Raw genomic sequence first — 17,154 nt, 5'->3', positions numbered from 1 at the left:
ATCAGTTGAAAATCTTCTTGATCTTGGTGCTCAATTTTTCCTTTTGAGGGTGGGCCTTGTCGACCTGGTCCCAGTCTAGAATCTTGGTGTTCGACTCGTCTTGGTCAGGGTACTGGTTGCCATATTGGTTCGAACCCTTCGTAGGAGACGATGCGCTAGCACCACCAACCCGCTCGTCACGGGATGCAGCAGTCGCGGCTTGGTTGGCCAGGTGGTTCTGGTCATCGCTCAAGTAAGCGTTACCTGGAGAAGAAACATTGTCCTTGGTACCAGGAACGTGTGGACCGCCGCTGGTGGACTTTCCGCCTTGGTAAGCAGCACCAGAACTAGGGTGGCCTTTTGTCTCGGCAACACCTCCGCCCGCAGCAGCGCCCTGACTTCTAGGGCCTTCGCCGACACCTCCACCAGCAGCAGCTCCGCGGCCGGAGCTCTGGTAGCCCTGATGGCTGTGGTGTCCATGAGGAGCAGTGGAGTCATCAAATCCAGACGTGTACGGCACGTTTCTTTCATCGTCCCTCACCCCTGCAGTGTACTCGCCCTTAGGCTGGTGTGGGTGAGTGTCACCAACACCGGCAGTGTAGCCATGAGAACCAGATTGGTAGCCCTGGGTTTCTCTTCCGTATCCGGATTGTGCACCAGATCCGTAGCCAGACGATTGTTGAGCACCGGAACCGTATCCTGATGAGTTCTGCGACTCGTATCCGCCTTGCGAGTACTGTTGATCCTTAGAGGCAGAAGTGTCGGATTTTCCAGCAGCTCTGGTTCCCAAGTATCCTGCACCAGCACCAGCCGCAGCACCTGCACCAGTAGCGTAGCCAGAGTACTCGCCAAGACCTGCCTTATCCAAATGGCTGCCTCCTTGCTGACCAACAGTCTTGGCCTGGGAACCTAATTTGTCGTAGTCAAAGCCTTTGGATCCTGATCCGTGAGCAGCAGGGGCAGTCTTTCCTGACTGGGCAAACTGATCAGCTTGTCCGTACTGACCAGATTGAGCGGATTGGCCATATTGTCCTGACTGAGCAGAGCCGGATCCGGTCTTGTCCTTGAGATTCAGCTTGTCAAAATCACCAGATGGATCACTTTGAGATCCAGAAGCAATTCCAGTACCAGCTCCAACACCTGCACCAGTGGCGTAGTCACCCTTACCACCCTTTTGGTAGCCCTGGGAAGATCCGTAATCCTGGTTGGTGGATTGAGATGGGTAACCCTGGCCACTTTGGTATCCCTGGGTTTTTGCATAAGTTTGTTCAGGCTGGCCCGACTTACCATAAGCGTCATCAGAACCGTAAGATTGGCCGGTCTTTCCTGAGGATTCACCAGCGGACTCCTTGTGGCTACCCTTTGCCTGTCTTCCAGCTAAGTAGCCAGCTCCAGCTCCAGCTCCAGCCCCAGCACCAGTCACGTACTTGGAATACTCTCCTTTGCCAGACTTGTCCAGTTGTTGAGCACCCTTCTGGGAATAGTCCTTGGCCTGGGAGCCGATCTTGTTATAGTCGGTGTTCTTGGTGTTAGGATCCAGAGATCCGTACTCCTTCTGACCAGACACACCAGATCCCGCACCAGCAGCAGAACCAGTGCCAGAAGCACCGTGGGCACCAGCTTGGCCAGCTTGGCCAGTTTGACCAGTTTGACCATAAGAGCTGGCGTATGGGTCACTCTGGGTCTTTGTGACTCCAGGAGCGCCTCTCAACTCGTTGGTCGAAGCGGTATCTTGGCCAGAGCCAGATTTGTAGTCATTGCCGTAAGAGTCGTACTTTTCACCCTTACCGTGAGACTTGGTAGCAGAGCCAGCAGCAAGACCAGTAGCAGCACCAGCAGTTGCACCAGCGGCAGTTCCTGTGCCAGAGTGGCCTCCGTGAGCAGAGGTGTATCCCTGTTGAGCTTGCAATTGAGCGATTTCTGGCTGACCTTTCTTCTCGCTCTCATAAAGCTTGGAAGTGTCGGTCTTTCCAGAAACGTTTCTGGTAGCTAGGTTATCATCGTGAACATCTTGGTAAACAGTTCCGTACTGAGTTCCAGATGGATCGCTAGTGTTGGAGCTTGTCTTTCTTGATGTGTCAGACTTGTCCTTCTTGCTACCGAAAACGTTGCTCCACTTGCTCTTGGACTTACCGCTCTCACCTTCAGAGCCTGCACTGTTGTTCTTGTGGTGAGAAGCACCGTAGCCAGCAGCACCAGCACCAGCGCCTGCAACTGCGCCAGCACCAACACCACCTGGATGGCTACCAGTGCTGCTCTTCTTCTGGTGAGTTCCACCGTAGGTGGCAGCAGCTTTTTCCGAGTTGTCAAAGTCAGCAGGAGCAGTAGCACCGTGAACAGGGTCCTGATCCAAAGAACTAGTCTTCCCGTAAGAAGCGGCGTTTCCAGAAGAGCTGTGCACTCCAACATTGTCCGATTTTCCGGCACCCTGGGCGGTGTTGTAGCCAGAACTAGCCTTCTTATCGTAAGACGAAGGCTGCTGTTTGTAAGAGTCAGGCTTTCCGTATCCCTCTTGAGTCTCAAGAACCTCGTTTTGCTTGAGATGGTAGGTCTGACCAGGAGCCCCACTCATAGCTCCAACACCAGCACCGGCCACAGCAGGACCCAAGTTCTTGGCAGAGGTATCGTGGTACGACTGTTGTCCGTAGTTGGAGTCTTTTCCATAAGATTGCTGTCCGTGAGAAGCATCTTTTCCGTAAGATTGCTGTCCATGAGAAGCATCCTTACCATAAGATTGCTGTCCGTAGGTAGCGTCCTTACCGTAGGTAGCATCCTTCCCATAGGTCTGATCCTTGGCGTAATCTCCGTGTTTGTCCTTTGCGTAGTCGTGAGTCTTCGTGCGATCGCCAGATGTCTGGTCCTTTCCCTGTTGGTAGCTGGAGTCTTTCTTAGACTTGATGTCTGCAGCTCCGTGTCTGTCCTGCGAGATATCCTTGACGTTTTGCTTGGTTTGCGAGACATCTCTCTCGTCAACAACAGGGTCCACGAGCGAAGAGTACTTGACGTTTCTGTCCGTAGGAATCACCTCAAACTCGTTACCGTCCTTGTCCACATAAGAATGTGCCTTTCCGGTTTGTTTCTCCAAGGTCTTTGTAGAAATAGAGTTCTGAGCGGCATCTTGCTCTGGGTTACCACCGCTGCTACTGATACCAGCTCCAGTACCGGCATTGGTAGCAGAATCGGAGCCTGAGCTAGTTGTGCTGCCACCGCCAATTCCAATGGCAGACATCAGCTTGTTAGCCAAAGAAGGTTCGTTTTGAGCATCTCCGTGACCTTCGCTGGCCTTGAATGTAGGAGAAGATGGGTCTTCTGCCTTGGTTTTAGATGTGTAAGCAGCGTTATCGTAGTCCTTGTCCCCAGACGACTGGAAATCGAAAGAACCAGGAACGTTCGAGTTGTGAACAGATCTAGGTGTTTGATCATCAATTGGTTGATGGGATGCAGCACCTTCGGCCTCTGAGGCCCAAGACTTTGCTTTAGAAGTGTCGGATTTGAAGTCGGTCATGGTTGGAATGCAATTGAGTTAAACCCCCAGTATTTATGTCAAGATCCGAATTTCATCTGTTGCGGTAGCAAGGTTGCCATGTGGCTTTTCTTTTGGTTTCGTTAGCAATTCATCTATGACATCAACCCGGGTCACATGTGTTCCTGTAACCAGGCTTGCTACGAATTTCAGTTTAAGCACAGCCAGAAAATCAATTTAAGCGATTGTACCTGATTCAATTTATAAAAGTAGAAAGCGGTTTAGATCATCGGGGAGGTGAACGATCTTGGGGGCCCGAGTAGACCGGGACCGCGGCGTATTCAGTATCATCGTTCAGTATATTGTGCATGGCGTTAACGTCGGACGGAGCTGGTGTGGGGAATGGGGGCAGTTCTGGTGGAGGATGGTCGTAATCATCCTCTGCCAGTTCTGTTTGCTCTATCTGCTCGATGAGCTCCTGTGGGGGTTCGCTTGGCAACAGTGCCTGCTCACGTAGCCGCAGAAGCTCTTTTTCTGTAAGCGTCGAAGAAGATTCTGGAATGGTTGTGTACTGTAAAGTTGGCGTCGGAGCTGGCGGAGTAGAGTCCTGAGTGGAAAGAGGTGAGTCGATCGAGGTGCATGGAGTTTGCGGGGCAGACGCCGACCTCTCGGCCTTCTTCCGCAACCTCGAACTGACCCTGCGTTCTGTACCAATAATGATCTCAGAGTTGAGTGTAAGAACGTTCTTTGTCCTTTTGAGGCGGTCAACGTTATAGATATTGCTCGAGGTGTCGGTGTGGATAATTTCGTCGTCCACGAACTTGTGGTCCGAAGGGGCTTGGATCTTGGAATTTGATAGGTTCACTAGAACCTCCACGTAGTACTGGAAGCTCACCAGGTTGGTGGTGATTGTAGGAAAGCAATCCACCGGAACTTTGAGACTCGTCGATGTCTCGCAAGTCAAGGTAGAAGGATCCATAATCAGCGGAACAATCGATTGACTCAAGTCTTTGCGGTACGATTGAATTTCGTAACCTTGTCCCAGATCCAATCGACAGATCCGGATCAACGTCACGATGATTCCCTGCGTATTGGCGATTTTCTTGTAGCATTTGAGACTGAGTCTAACATTGACGGAATCGCCTCGGAGATAGCCCATTGACGAGATGTTCATCTTAACTTGTACTCTGTTGTTGGAGTTATCGTCAATTGAATTAGCCGAGTTCAAAGAGGACGCCGACGACACAGACGAAAGTGTTTTATAGAGTCCGTGCTTGACGGTTTTAAAATTCAACACTTTTGGCTGTGGTTCCGGTAGTAACATCAGGTTAATCGGCTTGACTATGCTGAACAGTTTCTCGCAAGATGCCAGTATCCCATCTGCAGAGTCGCTCTCGATTATGGTGCACTTTAACATGTATTTTATCTCTCCTTTTTCAAAAGATATACTGGTATGCACATTTCGCTTAGGAAGTTTGATGATGAACGGAAATCTGTGTTCGCCCAAAGTCAACGCGGAATCTTCTGCGTCTCCGTATAGAACAATGTTGTGATCAAATAGATTCTGTTTTTTATCAGATCGAAGTGGAGAGGTTGATGTTATCTTTATACAGCCTTCCAACGAAAGACTGATTTTCAAGCCCACCACATTCTTCTTTAAAATGAGTATCACTTGGCCAGAAAGCTCCTCTCCCGGACGGTACAATTTGTGAGGGTTGTCCAACATAATGTAGAAATCCCTCACCACCGACTTGGACTGGAGAGGAGCTCCCAGTATACGCGAACTCTTTAGCGGAAGGAGCTGGTTGACCGCTTTTCGCATAGGCTTTGAGGTACCGGCTGAAAAATATAAGTCAACTGGTCGATGAAGCACGCAAAATGAACGATTTATAGGTGCAAAACCGAACAGAAAATAGAGCGGCTTAGGTCAAAAGTAAAAGCCGATCGACACGATGCTTAGTCAATCTGGTTGAGAGGAAAAAAAATCTAATTTTAATAACGATGAAAAAAAAAATAATATTCCGATACCGGGAGTCGAACCCGGGTCTGCCCGGTGAAAGCGGACCATGATAGCCGTTACACTATATCGGAAATGAACATAATTAATCGTGCCGGTGCAAAGACCCACTGATAAATTAAAGTCAAAGCCCTTTGATTTTTCAACTAGAGCCAAAGTAATTTTTTTGGCCAATGTTTAAATTGCAGAGAAATGGCGTGCGGTGGCTGTCACGGTCAGCACGTGTGCTGAATGAAGCTTCAAAACCAAAGAAAGAGCTCCCGAGACTGTCCATGGAGGAGTATCGGACTTTGCGTGAAGAATATTACAACGCCAAAAACAAAATCAGACGACAAACGGCAACGAATTACTCCGTTTCTCTATTTCTTGTATTTATGACCCTATCGTTCGCATCCGTTCCGTTATACCGGGTGGTTTGTCAGAAGACAGGATGGGGAGGAACTCCAATGACAGACAGCTCCAAGTTCACCCCTGATAAATTGGTCCCCGTGGACACTGATAAAAAAATAAGAGTTTCATTCACCGCCGAAACATCACGGAAGTTACCATGGAAATTTGTTCCGCAGCAACGTGAAGTGTATCTCGTTCCCGGTGAGACCGCCTTGGCTTTCTACAAGGCAAAGAACGTTTCGTCCAAAGACATTACCGGTATGGCTACCTATAGTGTTACCCCAGATCATATTGCACCATACTTCAATAAGATCCAGTGTTTCTGTTTCGAGGAACAGAGACTCAACGCCGGAGAAGAAGTCGACATGCCGTTGTTCTTCTTCATTGATCCGGAGTTCTCCCAGGACCCGTCCATGAGAAACGTTGAGGACATCGTTTTGCATTACACCTTTTTCAAAGCTACTCATGACGAATCGCACGAGCAAATCATGGCCGAAGCTCAGAAGAAGAAAGAAGCTGAAAAGTCCGCAAATAACTAAATTCAAACTGTATATAGAGCTGAAATTAATATCACTCAGGACCAGAGATCATGATCTTGATCGACTTACCTTCCTTGCTGAAGTCGTAGGCCTTGGCAGCGTCCTCGAATTTGAATCTGTGGGTGATCAACGGTTTAACACTGATCTTGCCAGAGGCAATCAAATCAACAGCAATCTTGTAATCGTCGACAGTGTACCGGAAAACACCAGTGACCAGCAACTCTCTCTCGGCAACAATACCCATTGGGAACCCATCAAGGGTGTCCTTGCCCATTCCGACCTGGATGTGTCTACCCTTCTTCGCTAGCAATTTGATACAGTTAGCAATACAGTACTGGTTTCCGGTAGCATCCATGGTGACTGTTGGACGTTCACCATCCCAAATCTTCTCAATGTACTCCAAGATCTCGTCAACTGACTTGCCCTTGGAGTTGAACGAATGAGTTGCCAGACCGTTAGTAAGGGCGAACTCAAGCTTATCCTCAACAATATCGATGATACAGATCTTGGAAGCACCAAACGCTTTACCAACACCGGCACACAGCAAGCCGATAGGACCAGCACCAAAAACAACCAATCTGTCACCAACGGTCAATTTTGCAAGACGAGTAGCATGGGTGGCCACAGACAATGGCTCGACCAAAGCACCCTCTTCTAGATCAATGTGATCTGGAAGCTTAACACAGAAATCCTCGGGCAACAAGTAGTATCTGCACAAAGTTCCGTCATTTGGCGGAGTAGCTGCAAATTTCATCTCCGGGCACAAGTTGTAGTTACCACTCTTGTACTCGTACGAGAATCTGGATGGGATACCCGGCTCACAAGCAACCTTATCTCCAACCTTCAAAGTTTTGACATTGGATCCAACCTCGACAATCACACCGGAAGATTCATGACCCAAAACCATTGGCTCCTTGACAACAAACGATCCAACGCAGCCATGCTCGTAGAAGTGGACATCCGATCCACAGAGCCCTGTCTTCTTGATCGCAATCTTAACGTAGTCTGGATCCTTAAGCTCAGGAACTGGTCTGTCTTCTAAGACAATTTCGCCAATCTTTTTTAAAACGATAGAAGGATTGTTCATTGGAAGTAAAATATAAAGCAGGTGAAAAAAAAAAGAACAAGTAACATTCATCTCGTGTTAAATGCAATCCCCACGGGGAAAATCTTTTACTGAATCCAGTAAGTACGTCTATTAAAAAATTAGTCCTTGTAATAAACTTTGCGGAAGAAATCCATGGTGTTGGTGAAAACCACAAGCAGAATACCTCCTCCTGGTCCGAGTCTCAAAACCTTTGGCAGGAATCCTTTATACAAAGCACTGAAACCTTCTTCCTTCATGATAAGGGCAAGAGATGGGAAGGTCCAGTTGTATTTTCTAGCAACACCCTCAACCTTTGGAGTGTTTTGAATACGGGACTTGACAACATCGAATGGGGTGTTGAACAAAGTACCAACAGTTCCTCCAATGGCACCAGAGATCAAATCGTTAACAGTCTTCTGGGTTGGGGTTTCAGCCTTTGGCAGCAGAGATCTAACTTGGAAAATGACACCGAAATAACCTGCATTCCAGACAATGTGTCTCCATAGAGTAGCCTCCAAACCATTGTACAAAGCCAAAGGACCTTCCTCCTTAACAATGTGCTTCACAACTTCTCCCATACCAGTGTACTTAGACGTCTTGTCCTGCAATCTAATTTTGACCAGTTCGAATGGAACAACAACAAACGACTCAGTGGCACCAGCAGTAGCACCAGTCAAAACAGCCAGTGGCTGAGTCATCTCGGTAACACCAAAAGCACGTTTATAAACTTTCCCCCACTCGTCGTTGGCAGCAAATTTGGTTGCTCTCTTTGGAGCCTCCATCAAAATAGGAGCGCTGATACCACGGTACAATCTAGAAGGACCCTCGTTCTTAACGATCTTGGTCAAGCAATCAATGATACCTGTGTACTCTCCTTTTCCCCCACCTCCAACTTGGAGCTGAATTCTTGTCTTGACCACATCCAGTGGGTACATAACAAGAATCTCAGAGACACCAGCAACTGCACCAGCTAAAAACTGGTAAACAAACGGAAGAGGCCGTTGATCAGACATATTACTAACAAGAAATTAGATTACTTTTTCCCCTACTGTTATATGTTGAAAAATTATCGGGAAACCGCTTTCTGAGCAAATCGCGCAAATACATTTGGGTGTTGCAAATTAATTCGCGTTTACTTTCCGTTACCATGGACAACACCCAAGCGCCAACTATTTGTTCGTAAAATTCGCGTAGCCACATTTCCACCCACTTTGGACCTCCACTCTTACTGTGCGCTGCTGCTATCGAGTCATATGTATATAAACGCCGGGTAACTAATGTAAGGTTTTCTCTTAGCTCCGTGATAAACCCGTTTTGCCCCTTCGGCTTTTTCAATGACCAAATTGATATAAAAATTAATAATTTCTCTTACTTTCTCTCACAATGTTTTCCCGCAATATTATCAGACAATCTCTGCGCTCGAGAGTTGCTCTAGCAAACGTTTCTAGCAGGCGTCTTTATCATCCGAAAGTCATCGATCATTATCAGAACCCAAGAAATGTGGGTACTATGGATAAGTCTTTGACGAACGTCGGAACAGGGCTCGTTGGCGCTCCAGCGTGCGGAGATGTGATGAGATTACAAATTCAGGTCAATGATGAAACCGGAGTTATTGAAGATGTGAAGTTCAAGACTTTTGGATGTGGATCTGCTATCGCTTCCTCTTCTTTCGCCACCGAACTAGTCAAAGGTATGACTATTGAAGAGGCAGCAAAAATTAAGAACACAATGATTGCCAAAGAATTATCTTTGCCACCAGTGAAACTCCATTGCTCTATGCTGGCAGAAGATGCCATTCAAGGCGCAATCAAGGATTATAAGACAAAGAGAGGTAACCGCAAGCCAACTACTTTAACTTGATTTGGTTGTATATATATGACAGTTTAAGATTCCAATTTTTTCTCTGCTGAACTGATGATTCCAACTCCGTCCGCATATTCGTCCCAATGGTTTCCTGGACCCAGTTTCTCTGTTCCTTCGTTCCAGTCAAAACTGGCAGATAACCATTTCATGTAGTCGTCTTTGATCTCTCCGGATTCGCTTCCGAACGACCACAGGGATTTGAAGCATCCTCCCAAAGCACATGCATCACTGATGTCGATCTTGTAGTTATCTTCTGTAGGACCCAGAATATCGCAGTACTTCGCGACGATCGAGGGATTCTTGGAAGATCCGCCAACATAGAAAACCTTTTTTGGTCTGCACAGCAAGGCATCCTGTGATTGTGGTTTTCCGTCTGCTTGAATCTCACCGTATTTCTCCAGCTTGGAAAGAACTCCATATTTGTCAACCAGTTGCTGTTTAGAAGTAGAAGCCAACAACGGACCCATTCTCAATCTACAAGACAAAGCTTGAGACTCGATGATGCTGTTAACATCTTCCTCGATGGACCATGGCTCAACTTCTAATAACTCCTTTTTGTCGACATCAAAACGGAAACGACGCTCGCATGGTTTTGCATTTGGAATGATCTCTCCGAGTGGGAAGTAGATACCAAGCTCGAATTTCCCGTTCAAGGGAACAGACTTGTCAAGAAGAGAGTTGAACTTGTCCCAAGAGTTCTTGGGTTCCTTATACTTTTCATTCAATTTGTCACGAACGATTTCTCTAGCCAATGCTCCGTTACAGTAACAAAGCATTCCCATGTAATGGTCTTTCAAAGTAGGATGCTTGAAAATATGGTAGTTTTCAGACGTCTTGTAAGTGCTAGTGACCAGCAATGCCGTGGTGGAAGTACCCATGGAAATCAACGTATCGTTAGCTCCCAATGGCAATGCAAGGATGGTGGCAAGGTTGTCTCCAGTAAAAGAATAGACTTTACAAGATTCGGAAAAGCCATACTTGGACACAAAGTAGTGTCCAATGGTTCCAATGCTTTTGTGTCCAACAGGATCCAAAGGACCCAGCTTGTCTTTCAACTCTTGAATACCGGCTTTGGTTTCGGATTCTGAGCATTGGTCTATTTTAGGATGAACACCAGCAGTGACGGCCAATAATCCATCGTCATATTGGGACTTTTGAATATCGTAGATATTCATTCCACAACCATCACTTTCTTCAATATTGGTGATCTTGCAACACAATAAAGAGCTCAAAAAACTCGAAACCAATGAAATCCGATAAGTTTCATGGTACTTCTTCGGGTCGATTCTGCTGGCCAGTTTTCTAATCTGAGGTCCAGTAAACCGATAATGGGCTCTGGAGCCTGTGATCCGAGCCAACTCGTCACCGCCACCCACTGATTCCTCGAAAATTTTCAATTCAGGACCGGTCGAATGATCTTGCCAATTTGGCGACATCTGGAAAGTGAACGCATTTGGAGCTAACTGTTTGGCCAATGGCTTGTCAGCAGACAAAGACTTCAGCAACTCCGGCGCCTCATATGACCAATAAACAGATCCGTGTTGTTGACAAGATCCGCTCATAGCCTTGACGTCGGAAAATGGAAAGTCGTCTTTCTTCATCTTATCGAAACACATCTCTAAAGCCTCGACCCACATCTCAACCGGAGCATTGATCTCTCCGGTTTCGTCATTCGAAAAGACACCTTTCCGTATTCCATATTCAGAAAGTTCAGTGTCGAACTCCACCCGGTAAGTTTTATGGTGAGATAGATCTGAATGGATAGAAATCACCTTCAACTGCTGTGTTGATAAATCGAACCCAAGAAACAATGACATCTCTAATAAGAAACGTTAACCTTTTGCGGCGAAAGCCAAGTGATTGGATGTTTTCTGTAAAAAGAATATGGAGGGGTAACCACGAGCACAGTAACAACGATTGAGGCAGCAAACACGTAAATTGTAAGCTTTAGATCTTGTGCAAAAAACCCAATGAGCAGACTAAGAAAAGTTCCAGCTGTAAGGATACTTAAGTAAGCTTTTTCTGCAGTCTTTTGACCCTGGAAATCGATGTTCGCTTCAAGGTATGGCTGAAGGAATTCCATCTAAATAAGAAAAAAATGAGGGGAGACAATAAAAATAATGCTGCGGTAATTGACGACCGTTTTTCCGCATTTACTGGGTATCGTCGCGTCGATCGACGCTACGATGTCGGAGATTATCTTTTCCCGCACGATCGGGCAAACGAAAATTTGGACGGTAGCACTTGAGTTTTTGCGGAATCCAACCGCATTTTGGTGTGCTCCGGGTTTTTACGTTGACGGCTGCAAATCCATGATCAAGACTAATCACGGGCACTTTTGATTCGTCATAGACGACAACATTTGATGATCCAGTGCCATTTTTGATCACGAACTCTCTTCAAATGTACTCCTTGTAAATGTTCCTAATTTCGCTACAGGAAAATTATATAAGTTACAAATCGCGCACAAATAATTTCCTTAATGGATGACTCTGATCGGGCAAAGTACCCTGACCTCGACGACGTTGGGTCGAACGTATCATTGGACTCAGCAGCAGATGTTGACCATCCAGACGCTGTTTTCACCAACCAGGAACAAGATGGGCAGCCAGACGATCGACTTAACTTGAGCAAAGAGCTCACAAAGACTTTGACTCTTCCTCCCTTAGCGGACAACGATCCGTTTTACGATAGATTCACTAACGGTCAGAAACGGATCTTTGTTTCTATCGTGGCATTCACCTGTTTTTTATCACCGATATCGAATTTAGCTTTTGCACCTGCAATCCCAGAAGTTGCAAGCTCGCTAAGATCAACTTCCCAAACAATCAACGTTTCCAACGCTGTGTATAATGTGTTCATGGGCATCTCTCCGATGATGCTTTCTCCGTTGGCTTCGATTTACGGAAAGAAGCCGATCATGATACTGAGTGCAGGTGGCTACACAATTACTTCTATTCTTACAGCCGTTTCGCAGAATTTGGCCATGTTCTTCATTTTTAGAGCTTTGAACGCATTTTTTGGAACATGCTGCTTCAGTGTTGGTGGATCCATCGTGGGAGACATCAAGGTTCCTAAAGAACGTGGTCGGGCAATGAGCTGGGTGTTGCTAGGAACACAACTTGGACCAACTATTGGCCCGGTTTTGGGTGGAATCATCATCACTTACACCAATTGGAGAGTAATTTTCTGGGCAGTTACAGGTTTGGGTGCTTTGGACTTGCTACTTATAATCTTCTTTTTAAAGGAAACCAGCAGAGTTGTGGTGGCTCAAGAAATTCGCAAAAAAACTGGGAAAAGATTTGTGTTTGTGAGCTACAATCCGTTCCGGGTCATCTGGGCGTTCAAGTACCTCAACCTGATCCTGGCCGGGATCATGAGTACGTCCATTCTGTTCAGTTTCTACGGGCTACTGACTCCAATTAGACACGTGATCAACCCTCGATTCAATCTTAATAGCCCGGTGCTAGGTTCTCTTTTCTATCTTGCTCCCGGAGTCGGATTGGTTCTGGGAGGACCACTGGGCGGCCGGTACGCAGATCATATGGTGAAGAAATGGATAATCAAGCGCGACGGCGAAAGAGTCTCCGAGGACCGACTGCGGAGCATCTTGTGGTCCATTGGATTTCTTATGCCTGCTTCCATGCTTGTGTACGGCTGGTCGTTGGAAAAACGTAAGGGAGGAATGGCGTTGCCGATCATATCGATGTTCTGCTACGCTATTGGTCAAACTATTGCATTCCCTTCCATGAACTCTTACTGTGTGGACTGTCTCCCATCGCTGAAAGGAGACGCTATTGCGTCGAACTACTTTGCCCGATACATCGTGGGTGGATGTGTCGCTTCCGCTACTTGTCTGGTTCAGATCAACAACATCGGGATCGGCTGGACAAGTACAATCAGCTGTTTTGTCTTGCTGTTTGGGTTCATGAATTGTGTGTTCCTGATACACTTTGGAGCTCCACTCCGTCTTAAGGCTCTGGAAAAGATTGAAAGAAAAAAACAGGCCCAGAAAGAAACTAAAAACTAGGGCTGTGCAGGAAAAAGAAGTTTTTCCAGTGTGGGGGGTAGCAGAAGATCACGACTATTGCTTGCATGTGATTTTTCTGTGGGGTATGTATGGAGACCTATAAAGAGGTGTGTAGTTGGCCACCGCTAATTTAATCATAGAAATGAGCTGTACAATGCCAGGAACCAAAGAGCCGAATCCGGCCGACCTTATTTGGTCGGAGAGACTCAAGACCGACTTTGATATCAACAAGATGCACGCATTTCTCGAAGGTTCCGAACCCGAGGCCCTTGAGACGCTGAGACTTATGCAACAACTGGAGAGGGACCCGATTTTGACAGCGGGGCCTTCCTACTACGAGATGTCCAAGAACGAGCACCGCGAGGCCACCGCGCGCAAAATTATGCGGATGGCCCAGTACATGGAGATAGATGCTCCCAACTACGCCCGGTTCCAGAACCGGCTGAACTTGATTGCAGTGGTCGATCCGCAGCTCGGAACACGTATTGGTGTCCACTTGGGCCTGTTCCTTGGAGCGGTTCGAGGAAACGGAACAGAGGCCCAGTTCAAGTATTGGGCCGAGGAACGAGGAGCCATCCGCATGAACGGGGTGTATGGGTGTTTTGCGATGACAGAGATGGCACACGGGTCCAACGTGGCTGCTTTGGAAACGACAGCTACCTACAACAAGGAGTCGGACTCAATCTTCATCAACACGCCACATGTGGGGGCAACCAAATGGTGGATTGGTGGGGCAGCCCATTCGGCCACCCACACAGTTTGTTTTGCTCGACTGATTGTGGACGGAAAGGATTACGGAGTCAAGACGTTTGTTGTTCCGCTACGTGACACGAGACACGAGCTACACCCGGGCGTCAGTCTGGGAGATATTGGGGCCAAGATGGGAAGAGACGGAATCGACAACGGATGGATCCAGTTCAGCAACGTGGAGATTCCAAGAGAGTTCATGTTGTCCAAGTACACCACGATCACAGACGAGGGGGAAGTTGTAGACCCTCCACTTGCTCAACTGGCCTATGGTGCTTTGCTGGGCGGCCGTGTTACCATGGTCACCGACTCGTTCCGCACAAGTGAGCGGTTCATCACGATTGCTCTGAGATACTCTGTCGGGCGGAAGCAGTTTGCAAATAAGGGCTCCACCACAGAGAACCAGCTGATCAACTACCCGTTGCACCAGAAGCGGCTGCTGCCATATTTGAGCTGGACGTACGGAATGGCCATTGCTTCGCACGTGATTCAGCAATCGTACAAACAGACTTTGGAGAAGCTGGACGAAGGCGTTGCTTCGGGCGACTTCGCGCAACTGCAAGATGCTATTGCGGCGCTCAAGGAACTGTTTGGGGACTCTGCTTCGCTCAAGTCGACCTGTACATGGAAATGCTTGGAGCTGATTGAGGAATGTCGTCAGTCCTGCGGTGGGCATGCATATTCCGCGTATAGCGGATTTGCCAAAGGGTATGTGGACCATGCTGTTCAGTGTACGTGGGAAGGTGACAACAACATTCTCGCGCAAAACAGTGGTCGTATAACTATCCAAAAAGTTATGAAATTTAACAAATCGGGAAATCGGCCCAGGGCGGGTTATGAATTCTTAGCCGACGCCTTAAAAAGCCAAGGTGGTTTGAATAAACAAAGCGTCCAGCAGCTGGACAAATTATTGGGTGCCATGAACCTGCTCATTTACAGAATGGCGGCAGATTGCGCGCAAACTGTTGAAAAGACAGGGGATTGGGACGCAATAGCTTCCGAGAAACTTACTCTTTCCAAGATGTATGCAGCACGGTTTATCTTGGACAAGTGGATACAAAGACTCAACACTTTGAACGAGAACAATGGATCTATTGACAAGCCTTTGTTTATGTTGGCACAAATTTTTGCTCTGTCAAATGTTGAGGCGTTCGGCTCGCATTTCCTGCGGTTCGGGATCGTCAGTGCAGAGGTGTACAAGACACTACTTGAGCAACTCGGTAAGATTTGCAAAGAGGTCCGGCCATATGTGATTGGGCTGAGCGACTCTTTCAAGATGAGTGACTTCTTCATCAATTCCACGTTGGGGTCTTACAATGGAGACATCTACGAGCATTACTATGGGGTTGTGAAGAACTTAAACAATCCCGCGTTGACCAAAGCCTCGTATTCTACATCATTTGAGCGAGACATGCAGCGACCTAGTGTGGCGGAGAGAGAATGCTTCGAGAGGTCGAGCAAGACCCTGTCAAAATTGTAAGTAGTTGTTTGTGTATTGCCTTAAACAGCATGTTCCATGCGCCAATCATGGCTGGTCTCGAGGCACGCGCGTGCATCTGATGCACCCGAAATCTCAGGGGGGCTTGATTATAGCAGCAAAGTTCGTAGTGTGGTACTGGCACGACGCGAGGATCTATTTTTAAATCTAGGAACCACAAAGAAAGAAAACTTAAATTTCCCAAAGTGGGAAATTAATCGTGTCTGACCTATTTACCTTTTCCCGTATCAAGTAAATTGTGATCTCAATTATGCAGGTAATTAAATTTAGCTCGGCAGTAATCAATACTGTCTAAAAACCAGCCATCCCGATCGGGGTAAATTTAGACTGAAATTGGCTATTTCTATTGATTTGCTCGGATCTACGAGCAAGTATATAAGGACCGTGTCTTCCCCGACTAAATTCTCAGATCTGTTCAAATCAATTCTAATCACAATCAATAAACAATAAATATAATGCAAAACAGACTTTCGCTTCTCGGTTCCCTTGGTTTGGCTGTCAACGGTTTGGCTGCCTACGTCCCATCCGACCCATGGACCACCTTGACTCCAACCGGTTCTTTGGCCGGAACTGTCACTGACTACAGCTACACTTTTGGTATTGCTATCAACCCAGTGACTGCCGAGGGAAAGAAGATGAAGAGAGACGTTGTCACCCAGATTGGTGACGGTCAAATCCAAGCTACCACTGCCACTGCTTCTTCTGCTGCTGCCGTTGTCACTCAAATTGGCGACGGTCAGATTCAAGCCACCACCGCCACCTCCGCTGCCGTTGTCACTCAAATCGGTGACGGCCAAATTCAGGCTACCACCGCCACCTCCGCTGCCGTTGTGACTCAAATTGGTGACGGTCAAATCCAGGCCACCACTGCCACTGAGGCCCCAGTCGTGACCCAGATCGGTGACGGTCAAATCCAGGCTACCACCGCCACCACCTCTGCCGGTGTTGTCACCCAAATCGGTGACGGACAAATCCAAGCCGACACCACCACCCACACCTCTGGTGTTGTTACTCAGATCGGCGACGGCCAGATCCAAGCCACCACCGCCACTCCAAAGGCCAGCGGTGCTTCCCAGATCTCTGACGGCCAAGTGCAAGCCACTGCTACCAACTCCGCCGAGGCTGCTGCCCAGACCGACGCCTCGAACCCAGTCAACTCCGTTTCCTGCTACAACGAGAACGCCCTGGCCATGACCTTGAACTCCACCATTCTCAGAGACGTCAAGGGAAGAGTCGGATCCATTGTTGCCAACAGACAGTTCCAATTCGACGGTCCTCCTCCTCAGGCCGGTGCCATCTACGCTGCTGGATGGTCCATCACCGACGAAGGAAGACTCGCTATTGGTAACAACACTGTTTTCCACCAATGTTTGTCCGGCTCTTTCTACAACTTGTACGACGAGAACATCGGAGACCAGTGTGAGGAAGTTTACTTGGACGTCATTGACCTTGTCAAATGTTAAGCTCCTTGTAACTTTATTTTCACTTCATCATCGTTTTGCATTTAAGGGTATTGTTGGCTTTTGGTTTCGAAAGACAAC

At 47.5% G+C, this 17,154-nt stretch overlaps 16 protein-coding genes across 16 annotated transcripts; 9 read left to right on the top strand and 7 right to left on the bottom strand.

The window, feature by feature from the left end:
• Window position 1: 1 nt before the first annotated feature.
• On the bottom strand, window positions 2–3,484 carry OGAPHI_004762 (uncharacterized protein; the record flags this gene model as incomplete). The annotated part of the gene is made up of 1 exon (XM_046205875.1): window positions 2–3,484. The coding sequence occupies one exon, from the start codon at window positions 3,482–3,484 to the stop codon at window positions 2–4; it is 3,483 nt and encodes a 1,160-aa protein (XP_046060328.1).
• On the top strand, window positions 1,072–1,972 carry OGAPHI_004764 (uncharacterized protein; the record flags this gene model as incomplete). The annotated part of the gene is made up of 2 exons (XM_046205877.1): window positions 1,072–1,285; window positions 1,365–1,972. 2 exons carry the CDS (start codon window positions 1,072–1,074, stop codon window positions 1,970–1,972), a joined length of 822 nt encoding a protein of 273 aa, XP_046060330.1.
• On the top strand, window positions 2,219–3,169 carry OGAPHI_004763 (uncharacterized protein; the record flags this gene model as incomplete). The annotated part of the gene is made up of 1 exon (XM_046205876.1): window positions 2,219–3,169. The coding sequence occupies one exon, from the start codon at window positions 2,219–2,221 to the stop codon at window positions 3,167–3,169; it is 951 nt and encodes a 316-aa protein (XP_046060329.1).
• Window positions 3,485–3,728: 244 nt separating the features above from the next.
• On the bottom strand, window positions 3,729–5,168 carry OGAPHI_004761 (uncharacterized protein; the record flags this gene model as incomplete). Its single annotated transcript, XM_046205874.1, has 1 exon — window positions 3,729–5,168. The coding sequence occupies one exon, from the start codon at window positions 5,166–5,168 to the stop codon at window positions 3,729–3,731; it is 1,440 nt and encodes a 479-aa protein (XP_046060327.1).
• A 464-nt stretch (window positions 5,169–5,632) lies between these two features.
• OGAPHI_004760 (uncharacterized protein) lies at window positions 5,633–6,388 on the top strand (the record flags this gene model as incomplete). Its single annotated transcript, XM_046205873.1, has 1 exon — window positions 5,633–6,388. One exon carries the CDS (start codon window positions 5,633–5,635, stop codon window positions 6,386–6,388), a length of 756 nt encoding a protein of 251 aa, XP_046060326.1.
• A 31-nt stretch (window positions 6,389–6,419) lies between these two features.
• Window positions 6,420–7,475, bottom strand: OGAPHI_004759 (uncharacterized protein; the record flags this gene model as incomplete). The annotated part of the gene is made up of 1 exon (XM_046205872.1): window positions 6,420–7,475. One exon carries the CDS (start codon window positions 7,473–7,475, stop codon window positions 6,420–6,422), a length of 1,056 nt encoding a protein of 351 aa, XP_046060325.1.
• Window positions 6,828–7,981, top strand: OGAPHI_004758 (uncharacterized protein; the record flags this gene model as incomplete). The annotated part of the gene is made up of 2 exons (XM_046205871.1): window positions 6,828–6,996; window positions 7,575–7,981. The coding sequence occupies 2 exons, from the start codon at window positions 6,828–6,830 to the stop codon at window positions 7,979–7,981; spliced, it is 576 nt and encodes a 191-aa protein (XP_046060324.1).
• On the bottom strand, window positions 7,595–8,488 carry OGAPHI_004757 (uncharacterized protein; the record flags this gene model as incomplete). Its single annotated transcript, XM_046205869.1, has 1 exon — window positions 7,595–8,488. The coding sequence occupies one exon, from the start codon at window positions 8,486–8,488 to the stop codon at window positions 7,595–7,597; it is 894 nt and encodes a 297-aa protein (XP_046060323.1).
• A 370-nt stretch (window positions 8,489–8,858) lies between these two features.
• Window positions 8,859–9,335, top strand: OGAPHI_004755 (uncharacterized protein; the record flags this gene model as incomplete). Its single annotated transcript, XM_046205867.1, has 1 exon — window positions 8,859–9,335. One exon carries the CDS (start codon window positions 8,859–8,861, stop codon window positions 9,333–9,335), a length of 477 nt encoding a protein of 158 aa, XP_046060321.1.
• Window positions 9,062–9,271, bottom strand: OGAPHI_004756 (uncharacterized protein; the record flags this gene model as incomplete). Its single annotated transcript, XM_046205868.1, has 1 exon — window positions 9,062–9,271. The coding sequence occupies one exon, from the start codon at window positions 9,269–9,271 to the stop codon at window positions 9,062–9,064; it is 210 nt and encodes a 69-aa protein (XP_046060322.1).
• A 23-nt stretch (window positions 9,336–9,358) lies between the features above and the next one.
• On the bottom strand, window positions 9,359–11,155 carry OGAPHI_004753 (uncharacterized protein; the record flags this gene model as incomplete). Its single annotated transcript, XM_046205865.1, has 1 exon — window positions 9,359–11,155. One exon carries the CDS (start codon window positions 11,153–11,155, stop codon window positions 9,359–9,361), a length of 1,797 nt encoding a protein of 598 aa, XP_046060319.1.
• OGAPHI_004754 (uncharacterized protein) lies at window positions 9,837–10,426 on the top strand (the record flags this gene model as incomplete). The annotated part of the gene is made up of 2 exons (XM_046205866.1): window positions 9,837–9,961; window positions 10,141–10,426. 2 exons carry the CDS (start codon window positions 9,837–9,839, stop codon window positions 10,424–10,426), a joined length of 411 nt encoding a protein of 136 aa, XP_046060320.1.
• Window positions 11,156–11,820: 665 nt separating the features above from the next.
• Window positions 11,821–13,368, top strand: OGAPHI_004752 (uncharacterized protein; the record flags this gene model as incomplete). Its single annotated transcript, XM_046205864.1, has 1 exon — window positions 11,821–13,368. The coding sequence occupies one exon, from the start codon at window positions 11,821–11,823 to the stop codon at window positions 13,366–13,368; it is 1,548 nt and encodes a 515-aa protein (XP_046060318.1).
• A 142-nt stretch (window positions 13,369–13,510) lies between these two features.
• Window positions 13,511–15,595, top strand: OGAPHI_004751 (uncharacterized protein; the record flags this gene model as incomplete). The annotated part of the gene is made up of 1 exon (XM_046205863.1): window positions 13,511–15,595. One exon carries the CDS (start codon window positions 13,511–13,513, stop codon window positions 15,593–15,595), a length of 2,085 nt encoding a protein of 694 aa, XP_046060317.1.
• Window positions 15,596–15,894: 299 nt separating this feature from the next.
• Window positions 15,895–17,057, bottom strand: OGAPHI_004750 (uncharacterized protein; the record flags this gene model as incomplete). Its single annotated transcript, XM_046205862.1, has 2 exons — window positions 15,895–16,966; window positions 17,047–17,057. 2 exons carry the CDS (start codon window positions 17,055–17,057, stop codon window positions 15,895–15,897), a joined length of 1,083 nt encoding a protein of 360 aa, XP_046060316.1.
• OGAPHI_004749 (uncharacterized protein) lies at window positions 16,069–17,076 on the top strand (the record flags this gene model as incomplete). Its single annotated transcript, XM_046205861.1, has 1 exon — window positions 16,069–17,076. The coding sequence occupies one exon, from the start codon at window positions 16,069–16,071 to the stop codon at window positions 17,074–17,076; it is 1,008 nt and encodes a 335-aa protein (XP_046060315.1).
• Between the last annotated feature and the right edge of the window lie 78 nt (window positions 17,077–17,154).

The sequence above is a fragment of the Ogataea philodendri genome, assembly GCF_020536065.1.
Source record: "Ogataea philodendri strain CBS6075 chromosome Unknown scaffold15, whole genome shotgun sequence".
Lineage (NCBI taxonomy): Eukaryota > Fungi > Ascomycota > Pichiomycetes > Pichiales > Pichiaceae > Ogataea > Ogataea philodendri.
The sequence above is the reverse complement of the archived record's forward strand: the minus strand, read 5'-3'. Positions and strand labels throughout refer to the sequence as shown.